Source organism: Trachypithecus francoisi, unplaced genomic scaffold (genome assembly GCF_009764315.1).
Source record: "Trachypithecus francoisi isolate TF-2019V2 unplaced genomic scaffold, Tfra_2.0 Lachesis_group6, whole genome shotgun sequence".
NCBI classification, from domain to species: Eukaryota; Metazoa; Chordata; class Mammalia; order Primates; family Cercopithecidae; genus Trachypithecus; species Trachypithecus francoisi.
Window position 1 is genome coordinate 27272816 of NW_022681471.1, and position 21574 is coordinate 27294389.

The window sequence follows — 21574 nt, forward strand, 5'->3', positions numbered from 1 at the left end:
GACTTCAAACTATACTACAAGGTTACAGTAACCAAAACAGCATGGTACTGGTACCAAAACAGAGACACAGACCAATGGAACAGAACAGAGGCCTCAGAAATACCACCACACGTCTACAACCATCTGATCTTTGACAACCTGACAAAACAAGAAATGAGGAAAGGATTCCCTATTTAATAAATGGTGCTGGGAAAACTGGCTAGCCATATTTAGAAAGCTGAAATTGATCCCTTCCTTACACCTTATACAAAATTAACTCAAGATGGATTAAAGACTTAAATGTTAGACCTAAAACCAAAAAGAAAAAAAAGACTTAGGCAATACCATTCAGGACATAGGCATGGGCAAGGACTTCATGACTAAAACACCAAAAGCAATAGCAACAAAAGCCGAAATAGACAAATGGGATCTAATTGAACTAAAGAGCTTCTGCACAGCAAAAGAAACTACGATCAGCATGAACAGGCAACCTACAGAACGGAAGAAAATGTTTGCAATCTACCCGTCTGACAAAGGGCTAATATCCAGAATCTACAAAGAACTTAAACAAATTTACAACAAACAACCCCATCAAAAAGTGGCAAAGGATATAAACAGACATTTCTGAAAAGAAGACATCTATGCAGCCAACAGATACATGAAAAAATGCTCATCATCACTGGTCATCAGAAAAATGCAAATCAAAACCGCAATGAGATACCATCTCACGCCAGTTAGAATGGCAATCATTAAAATGTCAGGAAACAACAGGTGCTGTAGAGAATGTGGAGAAACAGGAACGCTTTTACACTGTTGGTGGGAGTGTAAATTAGTTCAACCATTGTGGAAGACAGTGTGGCGATTCCTCAAGGATCTAGAACTAGAAATACCATTTGACCCAGCCATCCCATTACTGGGTATATACCGAAAGGATTATAAATCCTCCTACTATAAAGACACATGCACACGTATGTTTATTGCGGCACTATTCACAATAGCAAAGACTTGGAACAACCCAAATGTCCACCAATGATAGACTGGATTAAGAAAATGTGGTACATACACACAATGGAATACTATGCAGCCATAAAACGGATGAGTTCATGTCCTTTGCAGGGACATGGATGCAGCTGGAAACCATCATTCTCAGCAAATTATCACAAACGCAGAAAACCAAACACCAAATGTTCTCACTCATAGGCGGGAATTGAACAATGAGAATACTTGGACACAGGGTGGGGAACACCACACCTCTCTGGGGGTAGGGAACTGGGGGAGGGATAGCATTAGGATAAATATCTAATGTAAATGACGAGTTGATGGTGCAGCAAACCAACATGGCACATGCATACCTATGTAACAAACCTGCACATTGCGCACATGTACCCCAGAACTTAAGGTATAATAATGGAAAATGAACAAAGAAAGAAATAAATAAAAAAAAGAAAGAAGAGAGAAGAAGAGAAAAAAGAAAGAAAAAAGAAGAAAGAAGAAAGAAAGAAGGAAAGAAGAAAGAAAGAAAGAAAGAAAGAAAGAAAGAAAGAAAGAAAAGAAGGAAGAAAGAAAGAAAGTCTTTTCCATTCCAACAATCAAATAAAGTTCATCTAAATTTTCTTCCAATGTTTTCACTTTTATTGTGTCTATATTAGGTCAATACATTCTAAACAGTTCAGATACTATAGCAATATTTCTCTATATAGCATTCCCCCTCCCCCGTGCTTCTACTGAGATACGTATCGGCAGCCTGAGAAGTCGGTGTTCCTTTGTCCACACCCGCTGTGCATCCGTTTCATTTCATTCGCTCCACAGTCAGCCGCACCTCAGTTGTCCTTCAAAGGGTGACAGACTAAGACATTTTCCCAGTGACTCTTGGCCGCATCGGTGGGGGGCTGTGTCCAAGGGTACAAATTCCCCCGAGCTTCCAGGCCCACCCTGTGCAGGGCACAGGAAAAAAAGAGATGTGTCGGGAGCTGCAGGAGGGCGCTGGCACAGGGCACAGAGGTGCCCATCCCAGCAGCTGAGAGTCAGAAGGCACGTGCAGGGGACCCAGAGGCTCAGCAGGATCTGAAATGTGAGAAGATGTCTACAAACACAGAGGTGCAGGAGGAGGCCGGAGATGAGTCACTGGAGGGGCTCTGAGACATGCATAGAAAACAGGACAGAGCTTGGTAGCAGCACTCATTTGTCGCCCTGCCACACACATCCTGTGTTTTCTCCTTGACGGCCCCATCTCAGTAGGACCCAATAATGCCAACGCCTGGAGATCCCCCTGGACAACCGTCTTTGTCCTCCACATCTGGTCCTCCCCTACACCTGGGGCTTGGACCTGCCAAGGAGCTCTTTCCAGCTTTCTAGACACCTGTGGAATCCCTTCACCCACCGTTCTCACCAGTGTGGCTGCTCTCCAGCCCACTCTCGTCCTACTCTCCCGCCAAGTGCCTTAGCTCCAGGGGGACGAGGCTTTCCCTGGGCTGCTGCCTTCCCTGCTCCCTTCCCAGTCCCCAGAAGGGTGCCGGCTGCAGAGGCCTCCAGAGCAGAGCCTTGCTCACCGCATCAGCTCCAGCTGGAGGAGCTGGTTCCCCCTACCTCCTGTACCCCAACCCCTTCTTAAAGCAGCAGAGGCGGAAGCCGGAGCCTGCTTTGGAAAATGGCATGCTTTTGTTGCTGTGTCTGCATTGGCTTTTTAGCGCTCTAAGAATGTCCCCGCAGTCCGGGCTGTCCTCTGCCAGCCCCAGCCCTCCAGCCTCTGTTCCCGTGTCGGGGAAGCCTTTCTCAGGGTCACTCAGCTGTCTCAGGACTGGATGTGGCACAGACATACGTAGGTAAAAGCTGCTACAGGGAAGACTGGAGGTGCGGGAAGTGCATTGGCTTTAAGCCTAGAGGTGGGAGCCGTGTCCGGGGTCCTTTCCTGGGGGTGTGCCTGTTACCAAAATACCAAGGGTTTGGTCTAGATCCTGCTGCTGGCCGCACAGAAAGCCAATGACTGAGACGAAGAGAATTACCAGGGAAGACAGCTTTAATTGGGTGCTGCAGCCGCGGAGATGGGAGTTAAGTCTCAAATCCATCTCCCTGACTAAAACTAGGGGTTTATATAGCAGGGAAGCAATGCACCAATGTGTAGGAAAACAGGAACTCGGGAGGGCCCAGAAAGCAATCCTGATGAATGAGGGGGTCCAGCATCTCATTGCCTGGATGTGGTGATCTGGTGAGTTTCGGTTCTTTGATACTTTGAGAGGCCCCAAGGTCATTTCCTGAGGAAGGAATTCAGATAAAACAACTGTAAGGTTCAAGCTTGAAGACCAGAAGGGTCAGTTTCTATGTTTATCAAAAAGAACAGCCTATGGGACGATTGGATCGGTTTCATGCCCAGCCCAGGGTGCAGGATGTGGGAAGCCTGAGTTGGCCTGGTGAGCAGCCCAGACACCCGGGATGGAGTAGTGCAGCCTCTACGCCCACAGACTTGTGAACAGGTGTGGAGACAGACACCCAGCTCCTAGGACCGTGCCACCCCCACCCCTGCCTACCTCTCGCAGCACCTTTCCTGTGGATCTGACGCCCTTCCAGACACACAAGTAGGCCAGCACCCGGCAGGCCAGCAGACCACAGGGTCACCTCCCAGCTGAGGGCCCCCCGCACCTCCGACGCTGCCAGGGGAGCAAGGGAAGGAGGGAGAGAGGGAGATCCAGTGAGGTCTGTGCTGGGAGACAAGGGAACTATGGGGTCCCCCCAAGGAGTCCTGGCTCCCTTCCCTCCCCCAGCTCTGGTCCCGCTGGTGCCTCCCATCCACGTGGGCTGGACCTGGGGCCAGGGAGCCCCTGGGTGACTGGGGGCCAGACCTGGGGCCAGGGAGCCCCTGGGTGACGGGAGGCCACCCCCGAACCACCCGACCTGCAGCTCCAGCTCCCCCACCAGGCTGGGCGACCAGGACAGGGACCGAAGCTGCTGAACCCAGTTAGAGGCCTGGCCCCGGGGTCTGTCCTGGGCACTCCCCCAAGGACAGGCAGGGCAGGCAGAGTCTGGGACGATGGCCGCACAGCCCTGGCCCCGGGTTTCCAGGCCCGCCTTGCTCCTCGGTGTGAGGGAGACCGGGAGATGGGACAGGCTGGGCCCCGCCGTGCCTGACTCCCTGCAGGGCTCCCGGGGACAGGGCCCGGTGGACAGTCGGCTGCTCAGGGGTGACGGGTCCAAGCTGGCATGGCGGCCACCTTCCTGCCCGGGCTCTCTTGGGGCGGGGCAGGGTTGGCGAGAACCAGTCATGTGCTCCGGGGCTTGCTCAGGTCTCCCAGGGCCGGAAGTAGGGCCCCTGTGCGCAGGCGCCCTGAGGATCCCGGGCTGCCCCTCGCACACACGGCAGGGGCGGAACTTCTGCAGCCTCACTGCCTCCGCGTCCTCGTGGGCCCTGACTTTCTCTCTGAGCGCGCCACAGAGGTCCAGGAGCCATGCAGGCCGCAGGCCAGGGCACAGGGGGCGCGGCGGGCGATGCTGATGGCCCAGGGGGCCCTGGCGTTCGTGGTGGCCCAGGGGGCTATGCTGGCGGCCCAGGAGAGGCGGGTGCTGCGGGCGACGGAGGTCCCCAGGGTGCAGGGGCAGCAAGGGCCTCGGGGCCGGGAGGAGGCGCCCCACGGGTGCCGCGTGGCTGTGCTGCTTCTGCACAGAATGGAAGCTGCCAGTGCGGGGCCAGGGGGGCGGAAAGACGCCTGGTTCAGTTGTATCCTGTGAGGGCAACGGGGTCAAGAGGTGGGGGGCAAGGGCCAGCAGGTGGGGAGGGCAGGGTCAGGTGCAGGAGGTGGCGTTTGGGAGATGGGGGTAGGGGCCGGGTGGGGGGGAGTGGGGGCTGGGAGTTGGAGGTGGGGGGTGTGGCTCAGAAGAAGGGAGCAGGTAGGGGATGGGAGGTGGAGCGTGTGCACGGTGGGTGCTGGGCGATGGGGTGACGGGCAAAGCGCCAGGAGGTAGGGGGTCTTGGGTGTGAGAAGGGATCAGGAGTTGGGGGGAAGGTGCAAGGTGGGAGCCGGGGCTGGGGTGTGGGCTGGATGGGGCTGGGGGGGGGGTCAAGCGATGGGGGGACGGCTGATGCGGCAGGGGTCATGGTGGGGAGGGCCTTGGAAAGGCACGCAGGAGTCAGCTTGGGGTGCCACAGAGGAAAGTGGGGAATCAAGACAGCTGGGTGGGGTTGCTTCAGGACCTGGGCCAGTGCGTGGGGAGACAGCCTGTGGGGATGAGATGGGCACCGGCCAAGTCCTAGACATAGTCCAAGCTCCTTAACCGGGTCCCCACTGGGAACATCACGATGCCTTTCTCATCGCCCATGGAAGCGGAGCTGGTCCGCAGGATCCTGGCCCCGGATGCCACACCGCTCCCCCGACCAGGGGCGGTTCTGAAGGACTTCACCGTGTCCGGCAACCTACTGTTTATGTCGGTTCGGGACCAGGACAGGGAAAGAAATGGGCGGACGATGGTGGTGGGTTGGGGGCTGGGATCCGCCTCCCCGGAGGGGTAGAATGCTAGAGACCTGGGAACACCCCAGCACAGGGTCTCAGAACAGAGACCTGGTGCACCAGGCCCGCCGCCACCCGAGGGAGCCCGGCGAGATGGGTGCAGAGGTGTCGCCTTTAACCTGATGTTCTTCGCCCCTTACATTTAGCCGACTGACTGCTGCAAACCACCGCCAACTCCAGCTCTCCATCATCTCCTGTCTCCAGCAGCTTTCCCTGTTGATGTGGATCGTGCAGCACTTTCTGCCTGTGTTTTTGGCTCTGCTTCGCTCAGGACAGAGGCGCTAAGCCCAGCCTGGTGCCCCTTCCTAGGTCGTGCTCCCCCTAGGGGATGGTCCCTGCACCAGCGGCCACTTCATTGTGGGGGCCTGATTGTTTGTCGCTGGAGGAGGCCGGCCCACATGTTTGTTTCTGTAGGAAAAAAACTGAGCTACAATTCCGTGTCTGAGTCTTCTCGGCGAGCGATGCCCTTTAATTGGGACTTGCGTGCCCTTGTCCTCGGGTTGCAGGGGAGGCTCTGGGATTCAGAGATTGAAGTAGCACAAGGTTATGGAAGACAATTTGGGAAATGGGGGAAAATGAAAAGCCACTGGGTCCCGCCATTCAACTTTAACTACTGTGGACATTTTAGAATACTTTCCTCAATATGCTTGCATTTATATGTTAAATATATGACAGTAGCATATATAATGTTTTTCCAGCTCAGCATTAAATTTGTTCCCAAATTGTTTTCATTGAACATATATGAGCTTTTGTGCTTTCTAAAAATGCTTCAAAAACATGTGCTTGCACAGATGCATAAAACCAGCATTATCATTTCACGTTAAATATGTGATATGGGCCGGGCATGGTGGCCTGCACCTGTATTCCCAGCGTTCTGGGAGGCTCAGGTGGGAGGATGGCTTGAGACCTGCAATTGGAGGCCACCCTGGGCAGTGTAGCGAGATTCTGTCTCTATAAGAATCATTTAAAAATTAGGGGTGGAGGGCGTGGTGGCAGGCACCTGTAGTCCCAGTAACTCAGGAGGCTGACATGGGAGGGTGGCTTGAGTCCAGGATCTCGAGGCTGCAGTGAGCTATGAAAGAATGGACCCCTGAGCTCCAGCCTTGGCGACAGAGGGAGACCCTGTCTCTAAAATAATAATAATAGTAATAATGTGAACAACGTAAAATGTTTGTAAACACGGAATGTTAACAAAACACAGATTCTCTGACCGCTTGCAGAGTCCAATGAACAAGAGCAAGGTCTGCTATTAAGAAACGGACTTTCTGCCATGCTTGGTTTAGGGGAAGACGTGCAGGCTCCTGCCTTTAAGGGCACTGCTTCCCTTTGGGGGCAGAAAGCAGGGCCTTTTAATGGGGGACTTGGCATGAATGGCACACAGGGGAGGGAGCAGGCAGCTGCAGGGTCTCTGTGACTTGCTGAGTTGCCTTGTCTACCGGGTGGTCACGCTGGCACCATCTTGGGCAGAGCTAGTTTGGAAAGTGGCTGTTGTTTGTCAAAGCAAAAGAGACATATTCTTGAGCTGTCTTCTGGGATGTTCTTTTTTTTTTTGAGGCGGAGTCTCGCTCTGTCGCCCGGACTGGAGTGCAGTGGCCAGATCTCAGCTCACTGCAAGCTCCGCCTCCCGGGTTTACGCCATTCTCCTGCCTCAGCCTCCCGAGTAGCTGGGACTACAGGCGCCCGCCACCTTGCCCGGCTAGTTTTTGTATTTTTTAGTAGAGACGGGGTTTCACCGTGTTAGCCAGGATGGTCTCGATCTCCTGACTTCGTGATCCGCCCGTCTCGGCCTCCCAAAGTGCTGAGATTACAGGCTTGAGCCACCGCGCCCGGCCTGGGATGCTCTTAAGTTGCTTGGAAACAAGATCCCTTTGAGTCTTGCTTTCAGGATTTATTCAGTGGGACCAGAGCATATTTTAATATAAGATTAAAGTATTAGTTGACAATCTCCAGTGCTTGGCAAGGCTGTAGTTGGAAACGAGGACTCATACGCTGTCAGTAGGAGTGGTAGTAGCATCTATCTGGACACTTATTTGGCATTTTCTATTAAAGGAAAGATGTGCATACCCTTTCACCCACCTTGAGGAATCCATCTGAGAAACTCCTGGATAGGCAAGTGAGGTCGAATCCACCAGCATCTTAATGACACCATCACGTAAATAGTTTTTAGAATGTAAATGTTCATCAGCTGCAGAAAAATTAAATAAATCACTGCACAACTGCCCCAGGGGAAAAGTGTGAGGAAGCTAGAGAGAGAGCATGGTAGATAGTCGGGTACTAGCATAGAAAGAGGTTAAAACAAGTCACCAGATCTCTGCATATAGGCTATGGCACACTCTTGTTTTGGCAGTGTGCTCCCGCCATGTGAGCATGTAGGGATGTGCACAGTAACTCCCTGGAAAGCCACCTCCACGCTCAAGAGTGCTCATCGCTGGACAATAGCGTTAGGGAAATAAAACCTTCACCTTTTAAACCTCAGACTTCCGTGCTGAAATATTTTCATCAAGCATGTATTACTTTGGAAATACACGCCTTTACTTTGTAAAAGAGGAGTCTGCTCGAATAAGAAACCATCTCTCCTAGTCCTGTTCTTTCAAAACATTGGAAGTGGATTTTGAGTGTGTTGAAATGTCGGTGCCACAGCAGAGGGCATCTGTTGGTTTTGTCACCCAATCTCTGTTCCCCTGTACCAGTGTCCATATTTCCCCTAGAACCACTCCCTCCCTTTCCCTTCAGCAGTTTTGATTCTGCTGGAGTTGACTTCACCCCAGATTCCAGGTGGAATGGCTCATCCTTCCTCTCTCACCATGCGATGCCAGCTTTCCGCCACCTCCCGCCAGGAGCAGATGTGGTCTGAAGCCCTCACCAGAAGCAGATGCTGGCACCACCCGTCTTACAGCTGCAGAACTATGAGCCAAATAAAACTCTTTATGAATTTCTCAGCATCAGGTACCCCTCTATAGCAACGCAAACAGACTAAGACAGGGATTGAGTCCTTGCTGATAAGCCCTCAAAAGCTGTGATGGTAGAAAAAGCAGTGAATGAGTCTTCTGTGGATATGAATCCAAATAGGGAGGGGTGAGCCTGCAAGGGAGTCCCAGGAGGAAAGGGAGGAGGAGAACGGGCACAGGGACCAGCTCTTTCCAGATAGGGCTCCCCAATCTGGTCCACAAGTATGGGTTTCATTCACCCAGAGCATGAGTCTTTAGTTTCGTTGTCCCATGACCCCGTCCCGCCACCTCTGCCCAAACATGGCCCAGGTGCAGCCAGCCACCCTAATCCCACGGCCGGATGGCTGGAGCTGGTAGCTTTTAAACCCAAGTCAGGTGGCCTCAGTCCTCTGCTCTAAGCTGTCCAGTGGGCTTCCCTCACTCACAGTGAAAGCCAGAGCCCTGACGGGAGCCTGCAGACCCGACACGATCGAGCCTTTCCTCTCTGGCCTTCTCACCTCCCACACTTCCCCTTGCTCACGCTGACGCAGCCACACAGGGCCCCTGGCCCTTTCTGGAACACACCAGGCACACTCCTGCCTCACGGCCTTTGCACTAGCTTTCTCCTGCCAGGAAATCTCTTCTTCCAGCGTTGCACAAAATTGTCACCCTCTCAGAGAGGCTTTTCTGGCCAGCCTCTTAATACCGCATCCGGCCTCCCCCGCCTTCTGCCTGGTCCTGTCTGTCACTCCCTCTCCTTTCAGGGCCCAGGTGTGCCGGAGACATCCTGGCCAGGGTGACCTGCCCCGCAAACACCCAATTCAGGGCTCAGCCCGGGGACCCAGGCTTGAGCCAGCCGCTCCCCAGGACAGGAGGACGGCTCAAGACTGAGAAGCCCCCTCCTCACCCATTCCACCACCCATAGCTTTCACTGGGCACGAGGCTGACGATCTTCCAGCTTCTGTCACCTTGAGGCATCTCGGTCCAGAGCCGTGAGAATCTGGGGGAGAAGGGATCCCCTGGAGCTGGGCTCTGTATGGGGGAGCAGCTCCTCCCGTGCAAAGCCCCCATTTCCCAGCTGGGCTCTTCCCTCCCACACACCTCACCCCTCCGTTCTCCTCCACAGCACCCGTACAAACCCACCAGCTCCTCCTCAGCCCCAAATGCCCCTCCAACGACAGCACTTTCTCCTCCTCCTCTCTAGGCTAGGGTGCGGCCCTTCCCCACTGTGGTCTGGACTGTGGACTCGCCGTGCCCCACTCTTCTTCCCATTCCTTCCTGGCCCAATCATCTCAGCTTTTCCTCTTAAGACCCTAGAGAAAAAGAGAAAGTTAGCCCCAGACAAGCAGGAGGAGGACCTAATAAATCACAAAGCAGACATCAGTGAAACAAGTCAAAGGCTAGTAAAAAATGCTATTGGCCGGGCCTGGTGCCTCACGCCTGTCACCCCAGCACTTTGGGAGGCTGAGGCGGGCGGATCACAAGGTCAGGAGATCGAGACCATCCTGGCTAACACAGTGAAGCCCCGTCTCTACTAAAAATACAAAAAAAACCAGCCGGGCGTGGCGGTGGGCCCCTGCAGTCCCAGCTACTCGGGAGACTGAGGCAGGAGAATGGCGTGAGCCTGGGGGGTGGAGCTTACAGTGAGCCAAGATCGCGCCACTGCACTCCAGCCTGGGCGACAGAGCGGGACTCTGTCAAAAAAAATAAAAATAAAAATAAAAAAGGAATGCTATTTAACAACTCTGTGACAATAAATGCAATGACTTCGATGAAATGTATAATTTCATTGAAAGATACATATTACTAAAACTGACACAAGAAAAAAAAAGGAGTTTTACATCAACTACCCATATCCGTTCATAATTAAAAACCTTCCCACATAGAAAACTCCAGGCTGGATGCTCTATTGGTTAATGAATCAAACATTTAAGAAAGAAATTCTGGCCCCCTGAGGTGGCTCCTACCTGTAATCCCGGCATTTTGGGAGGCCAAGGTGGGAGAATTGCTTGAACCCAGAAGTTTGAGACCAGCCTGGGCAGCATGGTGATACCTCGTCTCTACTAAACCCAGAAAACATTAGCCAGGCAATGTACGCCGTGCTTGTAGTCCCAGCTGCTCGGGAGGCTGAGGTGGGAAAATCACCTGAGCCTGGGGAGGTGGAGGCTGCAGTGAGCCTTGACTGTGCCACCGTACTCCAGCCTGAGCAACAGAGGAGGTGCTGTCTCAAAAAAATTTTTTTAAATAAGGGGATGAAGATGTCCCTCTTATGGGGCAGACCATGTCTCAGGTACTACAGTCAGCCAAAGAACAGATCAAGTGGTCACTCCTTCAGTGAATAAGTCACCATTTCTGGCTCCTCACCTCCTTCCAAACAATGCACGTCTGCCGTGAATTTTCATCAGGTTCCCCAGCTGATGCTCTCAGGGTCATCTCGGGAATCACAGGGATCCTTAAATCTCCATCCTGTCTGTGGTTGCCGCATCCCTCCTCGCCCCCGCTCCCAACCCTCCCTATGCCCTTCCTGTTCCTTTGCTTCTTTGGCCTCTTTTTAACTTGAATTATTAGACTTTTTTTTCTTCCCCCCTACAGCATTGTTTGAGCTCCTTATGTATTCTGGTCATTAATCCCTTATCAGATGGGTAGTTTGCAAATATTTTGTCCCATTCTGTGGGTTGTCTCTTCACTTTGTGAATTGTTTCCTTTGCTGTGCAGAAGCTTTTTAACTTGATGTGATCTCTGGTTAAATAATTTTTGACAAGAGTGCCAATCCTGCAATCTCTTCAACAAACAGCGCTGGAACAAGTGGAATTACTCCTGCAAAAGAATGATGTTGAACCCCCATGTAACACGGTAAGTAAAAATTAATGCAAAATCGATCAGCAACCTAAATGTAAGAGCTAAAACCATAAAACTCTTCAAAGAAACCACAGGGTGAATCTACATGACCTTGGATTTGGCAATAGATCCTTAGATATGAAACCAAAAATACATGCAGCCAGAGAAAAGATAGTTAAACTGGACTTCATCAAAATGAAAAACTTCTGTGCGTTAAAGAACGTTATCAAGAAAGTTGTTTTAGTTTTTTATTTATTTGTATTTATTTAGTTTTTTATTATACTTTATGTTCTAGGGTACATGTGCACAACATGCAGGTTTGCTACATATGTATACATGTGCCATGTTGGTGTGCTGCACCCATTAACTCGTCATTTACATTGGGTATATCTCCTAATGCTATCCCTCTCCCTTCCCCCCACCCCACAACAGGCCCCGGCGTGTGATGTTCCCCTTCCTGCGTCCAAGTGTTCTCATTGTTCAGTTCCCACCTATGAGTGGGAACATGCGGTGTTTGGTTTTCTGTTCTTGCGATAGTTTGCTGAGAATGATGGTTTCCAGCTGCATCCATGCCCCTACAAAGGACATGAACTCATCCTTTTTTACGGCTGCATAGTATTCCATGGTGTATATGTGCCACATTTTCTTCATCCAGTCTGTCATTGATGGACATTTGGGTTGGTTCCAAGTCTTCGCTATTGTGAATGGTGCCGCAGGAAACATATGTGTGCATGTGTCTTTATAGCAGCATGATTTATAATCCTGTGCGTTTATACCCAGTAATGGGATGGCTGGGTCAAATGGTATTTCTAGTTCTAGATCCTTGAGGAATCGCCACACTGTCTTCCACAATGGTTGAACTAGTTTACTTTAGTTCCTTTAAAATGGAGAGTACTCCTTCAGCGATTAGACGAGCCAGAAGACAGAAACAAAGAACTTCTGTTACTCACAGGTTATGGCGGCTACACGGAGGTCAATCAACATGTGCAGAGACCGTGCGTGGACCTGGGCACTTGCCTTTATTTGGGTCCAGGGAGGTGGTCAGAGCATCACAGTAGGGGGTGAGAAGATTAGAGCATTCGAAGCAAATGCCCAGGAAAAGGGGCCTAACCAAACTACATGGACCTAACCTAACTTTACATTTGGTCAAGCAGCTGGGTGTGTGTGTGTGTACTGGTGAGGCGGCTTTTAGGGGAAGGAAAGTGGAATCGAAAGGCAGCGGTTGGGAACTGGGCTTAGGCTATTAACCAAGGGCATTGTGTGGCATCTGGGGACTCATGTCAAGACAACCAAATGGATGCCGGGGCAGCATGGTAATATTAAGCCTCAACCCAAAAGTGAAAAGACAAGCTGAAGAAAGTGAGAAAATATTTGCCAATCATATATCTGATAAGGGTTTAGTATCCGTATACACAACACACTCCTAAAACTCAACTCATAATATACAACAAACTCCTAAAACTCAACTCATAATATACAACAAACTCCTAAAACTCAAGCAAAGCGATAAACAATTGAATTAAAGAATTGACAAAAGACTTAGACATTTCTCCAAAAAACATAACAGAAATGACCAGTAAGCACATGAAATGATGCTCAACATCCTTAGTCATTAGGGAAATGCAAGTCAAAAGCACAATGAGATACCACTTCACAGTTACTAGGATGGTTACTTAAAAAATAGAAAATAGTAAGAGTTGACGAGGATGGGGAGAAGTTGGAACCCTCATCTATTCCCGATTGGAATGTAGTCGTGCAGGCACTATGGAAAACTGTTTGGTGGCTGCTCAAAAAACACAGGTGCTCAAACAGATACTTGTGTGCCAATGTTTGCTGCATCATTATTGACAATAGCCAAAAGGTGGAAACCATCCAAGTGTCATCCATGAACGGATGAATGGATAAATAAAAGAGAGAGAGACCCTGTCACACACACACACACACACACACGCAAAGTGATCAGGCTGACACCACCTGAACCTAAATAGCATCACAATGAAGACAAACACAGATGTGGTGCACTTCCTGGTGCAATGTAATGGGAAAGCACAGTCCCACCTGGAGAGCAGTCTTGGCCCAAAAGAAAAATGTTACATGTTTCTCGAGTTCATTATATTTTCCTAGTACAATGTCCAGTTAATCGTTCTTTAAATTTACTGCAATGAATTTATCTATTGTTTTTAAAATCTCTGCTATACCTATAGCTATATATATTTTTTCCATTTCTAACATTTTTATTATGATTTTTTTCCTTTTTTCTTTTTCTTTTTCTTTTTCTTTTTTTTTTTTTTTTTGAGGCAGAGTCTCGCTCTGTGGCCCAGGCTGGAGTGCAGTGGCACGATCTTGGCTCACTGAAAGCTCCGCCTCCCAGGTTCATGCCATTCTCCTGCCTCAGCCTCCTGAGTAGCTGGGACTACAGGCACCCACCACCATGCTCCGCTAATTTTTTGTATTTTTAGTAGAGACGGGGTTTCATTGTGTTAGCCCTAGGATGGTCTCGATCTCCTGACCTCATGATCCACCCGCCTTGGCCTCCCAATGTGCTGAGATTACAGGCGTGAGCCACCGCGCCTGGTCGCTACTATGACTTGTAATGTTTGTTTTTTCCATCAATCAAGAAGGGATATCTTGCACTACTGTCCCTGCCTTTACCCGGCTCTTTTTCTATCGTATAGACTTGTAGGCTTAGGTCATTCTTTTCAGTCATTGTTTGTTTACTCTAAGCCTTCAAAACTTTAAATTTCCCTTCAAGAACCGCTCATGGCACATTCAACAAGTCTTCATAATTATTTTTGATGACACATTTTGATAATTGCATCTTACTGTTCATTCTGCCCAGAAGGAAGTTGCTAAAAGCATAGATCTATTTGAGTCAATGGAAAGTTTATAAGAGTTTGTTCATATGGTGGTGACTTGGAAGTAACAATATTGGAAGATTGACAGCAAGGCATCTTGGAGAAGAGGCATGTGGATGGACTTCCCAGATCGGGCCTGGAGTACCAGGAAATGCACATCCCTTGTGTGTGCTCCCGAGGTGCTTTCAGTACTCACGTGGATGTGATGACCTGCTCTGGGGGTGTGAGTTAGCTTCCTTCCTCAGTTACTCCGATTCTTGCTCAGTGGGCTCATGATAAATGTGGCCATGAGGACAGAAATGGAAGTTACTCACGGGCTCAACAACATGGTCTTCACCAAGTGCCAAATCTCCCAACAGCAGAGCCTCATATATGGGCTCATCCCACAGGGGTCTGTCTTAGCCCATTCAGGCTGCCACACCACAATACCATAGCCTGGGTAGCTTATAAACAACAGAAATTTATTTCTTACCGTTTTGGAGGCTGGAAGGTTCAAGATCAAGGAGTCAGCAGATTTGGTGTTTGGTGTGAGCCCACTTTCTGGTTCATAGATGGTGCCTTCTAACTGTGTTTGCACATGGAACCTCTCAGGGGTCTCTTTTATGAGGACACTAATCCCATTCATGAGGTCTCCGCCCTCTTGATCTAATCACCACTCAAGGCTCCACTTGCAATAACATCATATCGGTGATTAGGTTTCAACATATGAAATTTGGGGTTACAGACATTCAGACCTACCTGGCGAAAAGATGATTATATCATATCAAACCCCTTCCATTCTGCAGGGGGCAGCAAGTTTTTCTCTTTGGAATAGATGCTTTTTCTGTGTATATACATGCTCTCCACTGCCGCGGTTTCGCCAACAACACCATCCATGGATGTACTACGGGCTCATTCACCATCACCATATCCTACTCGAAAGCTGCAATGAAATGGATTAGAGACTGTAATCTGAAAATCTGGGATCCCTGTGGTACTGAGCTAACAAATGAGAGGAGGATTATTGTGTTGGCTAGGTAATGGACCCTGACTGTCAAGAAGAGATATAATTTCTGCTACATATGTGGGGTCACAGCAAAATATTTCTGAGATTCACCGAATTTTAGGGAACATTTGCTAACATTGCTATATACAGTGGTAAAATTTGGTGGAAGGTGACAACTCCTAGACAGGCCCAAAAAGGGCTCAGACGCCTCAGGAACAGAAGCTTGTGTCACCCACCGAGTGAAAAATCATAATCAGCCAATATGTTCGCTGAGGTCAACTATGGGTATGTATGTAATTCCAAAAATGAGGATCACAGGAGGTCACGTCTACTTTACTTCGTTGTTATTTGGTACATATTTTTATTTGTATTAGTTCGTTTCCCCCCTTCCCCACCTTCTCTCCGCCATTTTGTAATTTAGTCTACAGATGATAGGCTCTCAAACCAGCATCACTGTTGGCAGCAAAAGCACAATCTGTAAACTATTTCAAAGAGGTGTGCTCTGAGCCAATATGAATGACCGTAGCCTGGAGAAGACACGAACCCGAGACTTGAGCAGTGGCCCCGAGGCAGTCAGACTGCAGCTCTATTTTATACATTTCAAAGGAAGCAGAAGTTACAGGCAAAGTCATAAATCAATACATAGAGTTTATACATTGGTTTAGCAAAAACATTGGGGTATCCTGAAGCAGGGCTTACAGGTCATAGTTGGACTCAGAGATTCTTTAATTTGTACTTGGTTAAAAGAACAAGACTTTGTCTAAACACTTTGTGAAACAAGTATACACATACATATACATATATATAATACAAGTATACTTATGGATGTGGAGTAAGCCAAGGGAGAGCCATGGTGCATTCAGTGGCTCGGCTCCTCAGCCTTCTCATACAGCAGGTGTTAAAGAAATAACAACGTCGGTCCAGGCGCGGTGGCTCAAGCCTGTAATCCCAGCACTTTGGGAGGCCGAGACGGGCGGATCATGAGGTCAGGAGATCGAGACCATCCTGGCTAACACGGTGAAACCCCGTCTCTACTAAAAAATACAAAAAACTAGCCGGGCGAGGTGGTGGGCGCCTGTAGTCCCAGCTACTCGGGAGGCTGAGACAGGAGAATGGCGTAAACCCGGGAGGCGGAGCTTGCAGTGAGCTGAGATCCAGCCACTGCACTCCAGCCCGGGCGACAGAGCAAGACTCCGTCTCAAAAAAACAAAAAACAATGTCGTGTCCCTGGCCCCTTTTGAAGTGGCATTCTGTGCAGCCTCACAGTATGTATGCGGTCTAGACCTGGACAATTGTTTGCACTAGCAGGTGACTTGGAGGGCAAATTGAGGTGGAATCAGCGGCCTCTGTCCTCTCTGCATGTCACAGAGACTCCGGTTTTTGTGTCAGTGTTAGTGGAGATTCTGCGTGTGGTGCGAGGCAGGCATGCAGAGGTGTGCCGGAGCCAGCCTGTACTTGCCGGTGGTGACAGCCCAGGGGGAACATCTCTTCACAACTCCACTCCGGAGACTCCACAATCGGCCTCGGTGGGAGTACGTACACCACGGCAGTCAGCAAATGCCACCAGTCAGGGCTCCTCCCTGCCTCTCGAGAGCCCACTGTTCAACCTGGACTGGCACACCACTGGGTCCAAGGCATCCTTTTTCATGGCCCGTTCAGACCTAGCAGCTGCAGAGTGGCTCTGGAACCTATATTAGAGAGGAAACTTCCTGATCCTTGACCCACAGCAAAGGCGCTGTGTCCCCAGGACCAAAGGTGGAGCCAGCAGCCTCCTGACTCTCTACCTTCCACGTGTGGCACAGGCACTGGCTCCTGGGCAGGTCAGTTCTGTGGTGTTCTGGGAGTCACTCCCAGAGTTGCAGCCTACATTTCATTCTGACAGGTCTTTGAACGATTTTGTAAGCAACTGGCTCTGTGTGTTAAGGTCCCGGTGCCAAACTAGCCAGAGAGGTTTCCGTTATCTGCACTCACACCCCAACTGATACACGAAGATGTGCCCGTGTAGTTCTATAATAAGATGCCTGCATCTACCTTTGGAGTGTTAGTTGGGGCACGGCAGGAACCAGGTGGCACGCTCTAACATATTTAACTGAAGAGCATTTCATAAAAGGACTGTCTAGAGAGGTGTGAGTAGGGGAGAGGTGTGAGTAGGGGAGAGGTGTGCTCCTCTCCTCGGTGGGAGTGCTGGAGCTGCCCCATATGGGCTCCTGAGAGCTGGCTGTTGCATTGTCCGAAATGTGGGAGCCAATTGTCAACTGGTACCGTTTCCAAATTGTTTGTTTGCTGCATAAACTTACAATTCAATAAATTGTTGTTTATTTGAACAACAATTTGTTCAATTTGCTGCATAAACTTACAATTCAATAAATTGTGTGAATCTCTAAGGTGATATATATAACCGAAAGTGTGTAATTGCATCGTTGTAACACAAAGGATAAATGTTTGAGGGGATGGATACCCCGTTTTCCACAATGTGATTGTTACGCATTGCATGCCTATCTCAAAACATCTCATGTACCCCAGAAACATGTACCGCTCGCTACTAAAGTACCCACAAAAATTCAACTAAAAGGTTACTTTAAGAAACAATAAGAAATAACTAAGATGATTTATATAAGAACTGATTATTTTCTAATTATTTTACTGATATCCATGCCCTTGTGGTTATTCACGCCTGTGGCATCTGTGTGCTGCAAATACCGTAGAGCTGTGTGATATGGTCCACATCTTCCTGACTCTGTGAGGAGCAATGACATATTTGTTACTTGGCACCATCCATGTTGGGAGTATTTACACCACGGACAATGGTGAATACTGCAATTCAGGGCTCCACTTACTGTTTTGTTGACTTCCCAGTCTTAAGCACATGATGGTGAAAATATTAATGATGGAAATTAACCTTTAAAGTGCACCACATCATCTGTCGTGGTCATAAGGTGAGTAGCCTCACAATTTGAGGAAATAGTTTCCTAACATTCAAAAACTATTATCTGGCTCAGCAAAGAGGTCTTTCAGGGCATTTATTAACACGTGAAGGGTCTTCTTTCACTTTTGTCTGTGTCGTTAACCTAAATGAAAATATCAACCAACATTCATGCGAGAACCCCTATCCTTCATCGCCTGCAACCACAGAGTGATCACAAACACAAGAGTTTGGGAAAAGTCACGGAAGCAGCCTGTGAGAATCCATTCTGTGTACGGATTTACAATCAAGAATGTTTTGTATTTTATGACTGTTTGTCAATTGTGTGCGACACCTTCCAAATGGGAGTCGAAATTATAATATAGTTACATACATAGGTATAGACATACCTTCTACCACTCCCTGCCCCGCCCTTCCCACCTCAGAGAACCAGTTATCAAACGTTTACCAGCATACCACTGTCAACAAGGGATGGTTGGACACCAAGAGAAGCCTGTACCAAACCTAGGCTTGAGAGGAGGACAAGCATAGCGGCTGATGCTCCTGCATCCTGGTGAGAGTGAGAGCCCCTGGGGAATTCGGCCACTCACAGGGAGGAGGTCTCCCTGAGATGGAGAGGAGAGATGCGGCTGCAGGGAGGCTAGGAGGGTACAGGGAGATGCTGTGAAGGCCTCGGGAGTGGGAAGCTTGCATTCACCTCTTGTGGTGCCTGCACGGGCAATTGGGGGCTTTGGGCATCCATCCTCATGGGAGGTAAGTTTCTAGCTTGGCCCAAGAGAGCCGGTTGCTTGAAAGACAGGTGCCCACTGGAATGAATGGTTATTAGAAACACTGGTGTTCTTGGAGTCTGAACAGTTTAAGACTGGCAGAGCCTTTCGGACGGACCCAGTATCCCCCAGCTTGCTCTCCTTCCCCTGGCCATTAACAGACGGGCACCTTTAGACTCACAGAGGGACCAGGGGCCGTGGACAAGTGTTTCTCCCCTCTCTGCACACACGGTGCAAGGCCCAAAGCGTGGTGGCAAATCTCGCCCCCAGGCTGAGTTCCTCGAAGGTCTCTGGAGCCCATTTACGCCACCACACACTGCCCCATCTTTCTGCCCTCCCATCTGGGCTCCCTCCACTCCCTTCCCCACTTCCCATCCCTGGCCTGTCCCCAGCCTCTCTTGTCCAGTAGTCATAAGTCTACCTCCACAGGCGCTCTGAGAAGCCAAGGAGCGAGGCCTCGTGAGGGAGCGTCGGGCTCTCCAGGGCTAACAGGGTCTCCCAGGGGCCAGGAGCCACCACACGCCAGGGGCCTGTTTGCGCAGGCGCCCTGAGCAGCCAGAGGCACGTCATGCACCAAAGAGGTGGAGCCTCCTGAGGTAGCTTCCGGTTCTCCAGGGCCAACAGGGCTACCCAAGGGCCGTGGGTGGGAGGGCGGAACCCACCACATGACAGGGACCTGTTTGCGCGTAGGCGCCGTGGGCATCCAGCTTTGCATTGTGAGGGAAGCGGGGGTTTCGTGTGGGAGCTTCATCCCACCAGTGGCCCTCCAGGAGGACAGGTAGCTTCAACGTTAACTCTGAGGTGGAGGCGAGGTGGCCATGCAGTCCTCAGACAAAGGAGCAGGTGATGAGGCCAGTGGTGGTGCGGAGGGCGGTGCTGGTGCTCCCGGAGGCGCTGGTGCCCCCGGAGGTGCTGGAGGCCCCGGAGGCGCTGGAGGTCCCGGAGGCCCTGGAGGTCCCGAAGACGCTGGAGGTTGGGGCTTCGCAGGATCTGAGGGCGGTGCTGCTGGGGAAGCTCCCCAGGCTGAGGGCGCCTCACAAGCCCCAGGGCAGGGTGAAGAGGCCCAGGCCCTGGCCCCAGCCTCAGCCTCCGCAGGAGGCTCAGGACGCCAAGAGTGGCAGTTGTATCCTTCCCAAGGAGCCCCTAGGGTCAGGGCAGGGGATGGAGGTTGGCCTGGGGATGGCCGAGGATGTGCAGAGAGAGGTTTGAGGGGGTGGGCAGGGGGAATGCCCTTGAGGGGTAGAAAGAGTAGTCGGAGGAACCAAGGGTGGCTCCAGGAAGCAGCAGCCTGGGGGGCAGCAGCTGCCGCAGCTGGCATCAAGACGTTTTGAGGGGGAGCGTGGCCTGCAGAGGCACAGGGAGGGGTTTTGGGAAGCCCAAAGGGCGGCCTGGGCAGAAGGAGACCTGAAGCACACACTCGCCATCGCCTTAACGGAATCTCCACCAGCACCCTCACAGTGCCATTCCTGTCCAGCTTGGAGGCTGAGATTGCCCGCCACTATCTGGGCCCAAGATATGAAGACCTCGGAGGGGGCGTCCGCAGGGAGCTCACGGTGACTGGCAGTGACCTGGTTATGTAAGTTCCAGATGGGGTGGGGGGGGGAGGGAGGGGCAGTGGGACCGGGCCCATCTCTCCACTAGAGGGGCGCTATTGGCCGCACGCAGACGCCTAGAGGTTGGGTCTAAGGAGGGAGTATGACACACTGAGCTTGTCGCCGCCTGATGTCGGCACTCTATGCGAGGCGCCTGAGGATTAAGTCTAATGACGTGGGGGTGGGGGGAGGAACAGGACGCCACCCCTCTAATAAAATTTTTTTCTTTCCTTTCGCTTTTAGCCGATTAATTTCAGACAACTCTGGTCCCCTCCAACTTTCCGTCATCTTCTTGCTCAACCAGCTTTCCACGGTGATATGGACCATGCAGCGCTTGGTGCCGCCAAATTTGGCTAAGTGTCAGCCCGGAAGAGGGGGTTGAGGCCTAAACCTGTGTCGGTCCTGGGCAGTGCATCCTTCCCTAGGGAAATGATTCCTTAACAGCAGTTGCCACTTTGTGTTTTTGAGGGGTGAGGCGAATTGTGTGCCTGGACTGGCCCCTCACTGCTCTCTCCCCAGGTGTTTGGATTGGTGCTGCAATGTTACTGCTGAAAATAAAACTGAGCTACTGTTCTGTGTCTGAGTTCCTTTTCATTCACTTCACCAGTTTGCACAGAGAGAGAGAGTGGCCAGAAGCTGACTTCTTACCCTTTTGCCGGCATGCCAGGTGTCTGGGTTCCCTTTCTCTGAGCAGCCCTGGCAACCCTGCTCGCCACATCACAGCAGTGGGGGCCAAGTCATATCACAAAGGAAAACCACCTTTTTCCATTTCATGGAACCACGGGCAAAAAACTCTCAATTTTGCAAGATGCCTCCCAAAAAGCTGCATGGGGGAACAAAAATTAATACTTTGAAACCAGCATTCTGGTGTGAAGGCACCATCTCTGAAGAGCAATTTTGTACTGTACATCCCGAGCCTTAAATGCATAAATAGAAATGTAATGGAAAGTACTTCTTTTCTTTTTTTTTTTTTTGAGACGGAGTCTTGCTCTGATGCCGGGGCTGGAGCGCAGTGGCCCCATCTCAGCTCACTGCAAGCTCCGCCTCCCAGGTTTATGCCATTCTCCTGCCTCAGCCTCCCGTGTAGCTGGGACTACAGGCGCCCGCCACCTTGCCCAGCTAGTTTTTTTTTTTTTTTTTTTTTTTGTATTTTTTAGTAGAGATGGGGTTTCACCGTGCTAGCCAGGATGGTCTCGATCTCCTGACTTCGTGA

The 21574-nt window shown here is 50.5% G+C and overlaps 3 protein-coding genes across 3 annotated transcripts; 2 read left to right on the plus strand and 1 right to left on the minus strand.

Annotated features, from left to right (window-relative positions):
- Positions 1-2627: 2627 nt before the first annotated feature.
- Positions 2628-4236, minus strand: LOC117078470. Its single transcript, XM_033202012.1, has 3 exons — positions 3816-4236; positions 3504-3777; positions 2628-3230 (listed from the first exon to the last, which is right to left on the minus strand). The coding sequence occupies exons 1-3, from the start codon at positions 4234-4236 to the stop codon at positions 3224-3226; spliced, it is 702 nt and encodes a 233-aa protein (XP_033057903.1). The 3' UTR covers positions 2628-3223.
- Positions 4237-4350: 114 nt separating this feature from the next.
- Positions 4351-5759, plus strand: CTAG2 (cancer/testis antigen 2). The gene is made up of 3 exons (XM_033201162.1): positions 4351-4687; positions 5257-5391; positions 5621-5759. The coding sequence occupies exons 1-3, from the start codon at positions 4419-4421 to the stop codon at positions 5757-5759; spliced, it is 543 nt and encodes a 180-aa protein (XP_033057053.1). The 5' UTR covers positions 4351-4418.
- A 13636-nt stretch (positions 5760-19395) lies between these two features.
- LOC117078236 (EKC/KEOPS complex subunit LAGE3-like) lies at positions 19396-20916 on the plus strand. The gene is made up of 3 exons (XM_033201722.1): positions 19396-19892; positions 20217-20345; positions 20605-20916. Exons 1-3 carry the CDS (start codon positions 19588-19590, stop codon positions 20741-20743), a joined length of 573 nt encoding a protein of 190 aa, XP_033057613.1. The 5' UTR covers positions 19396-19587; the 3' UTR covers positions 20744-20916.
- The last annotated feature ends 658 nt before the right edge of the window (positions 20917-21574 follow it).

Coding starts and splice junctions, on each gene's coding strand:
- LOC117078470 (XM_033202012.1), bottom strand. CDS start 4,236: ATGACTGGTTCTCGCCAACCCTGCCCCGCCCCAAGAGAGCCCGGGCAG. Junction 3,778..3,815: donor CAGGGGCTCCCTGGCCCCAG/GTCTGGCCCCCA, acceptor CCCTGGCCCCAG/GTCCAGCCCACGTGGATGGG.
- CTAG2 (XM_033201162.1), top strand. CDS start 4,419: ATGCAGGCCGCAGGCCAGGGCACAGGGGGCGCGGCGGGCGATGCTGAT. Junction 4,688..5,256: donor GAAAGACGCCTGGTTCAGTT/GTATCCTGTGAG, acceptor GGTCCCCACTGG/GAACATCACGATGCCTTTCT. Junction 5,392..5,620: donor TCCGGCAACCTACTGTTTAT/GTCGGTTCGGGA, acceptor CCTTACATTTAG/CCGACTGACTGCTGCAAACC.
- LOC117078236 (XM_033201722.1), top strand. CDS start 19,588: ATGCAGTCCTCAGACAAAGGAGCAGGTGATGAGGCCAGTGGTGGTGCG. Junction 19,893..20,216: donor GGACGCCAAGAGTGGCAGTT/GTATCCTTCCCA, acceptor AATCTCCACCAG/CACCCTCACAGTGCCATTCC. Junction 20,346..20,604: donor ACTGGCAGTGACCTGGTTAT/GTAAGTTCCAGA, acceptor TTTCGCTTTTAG/CCGATTAATTTCAGACAACT.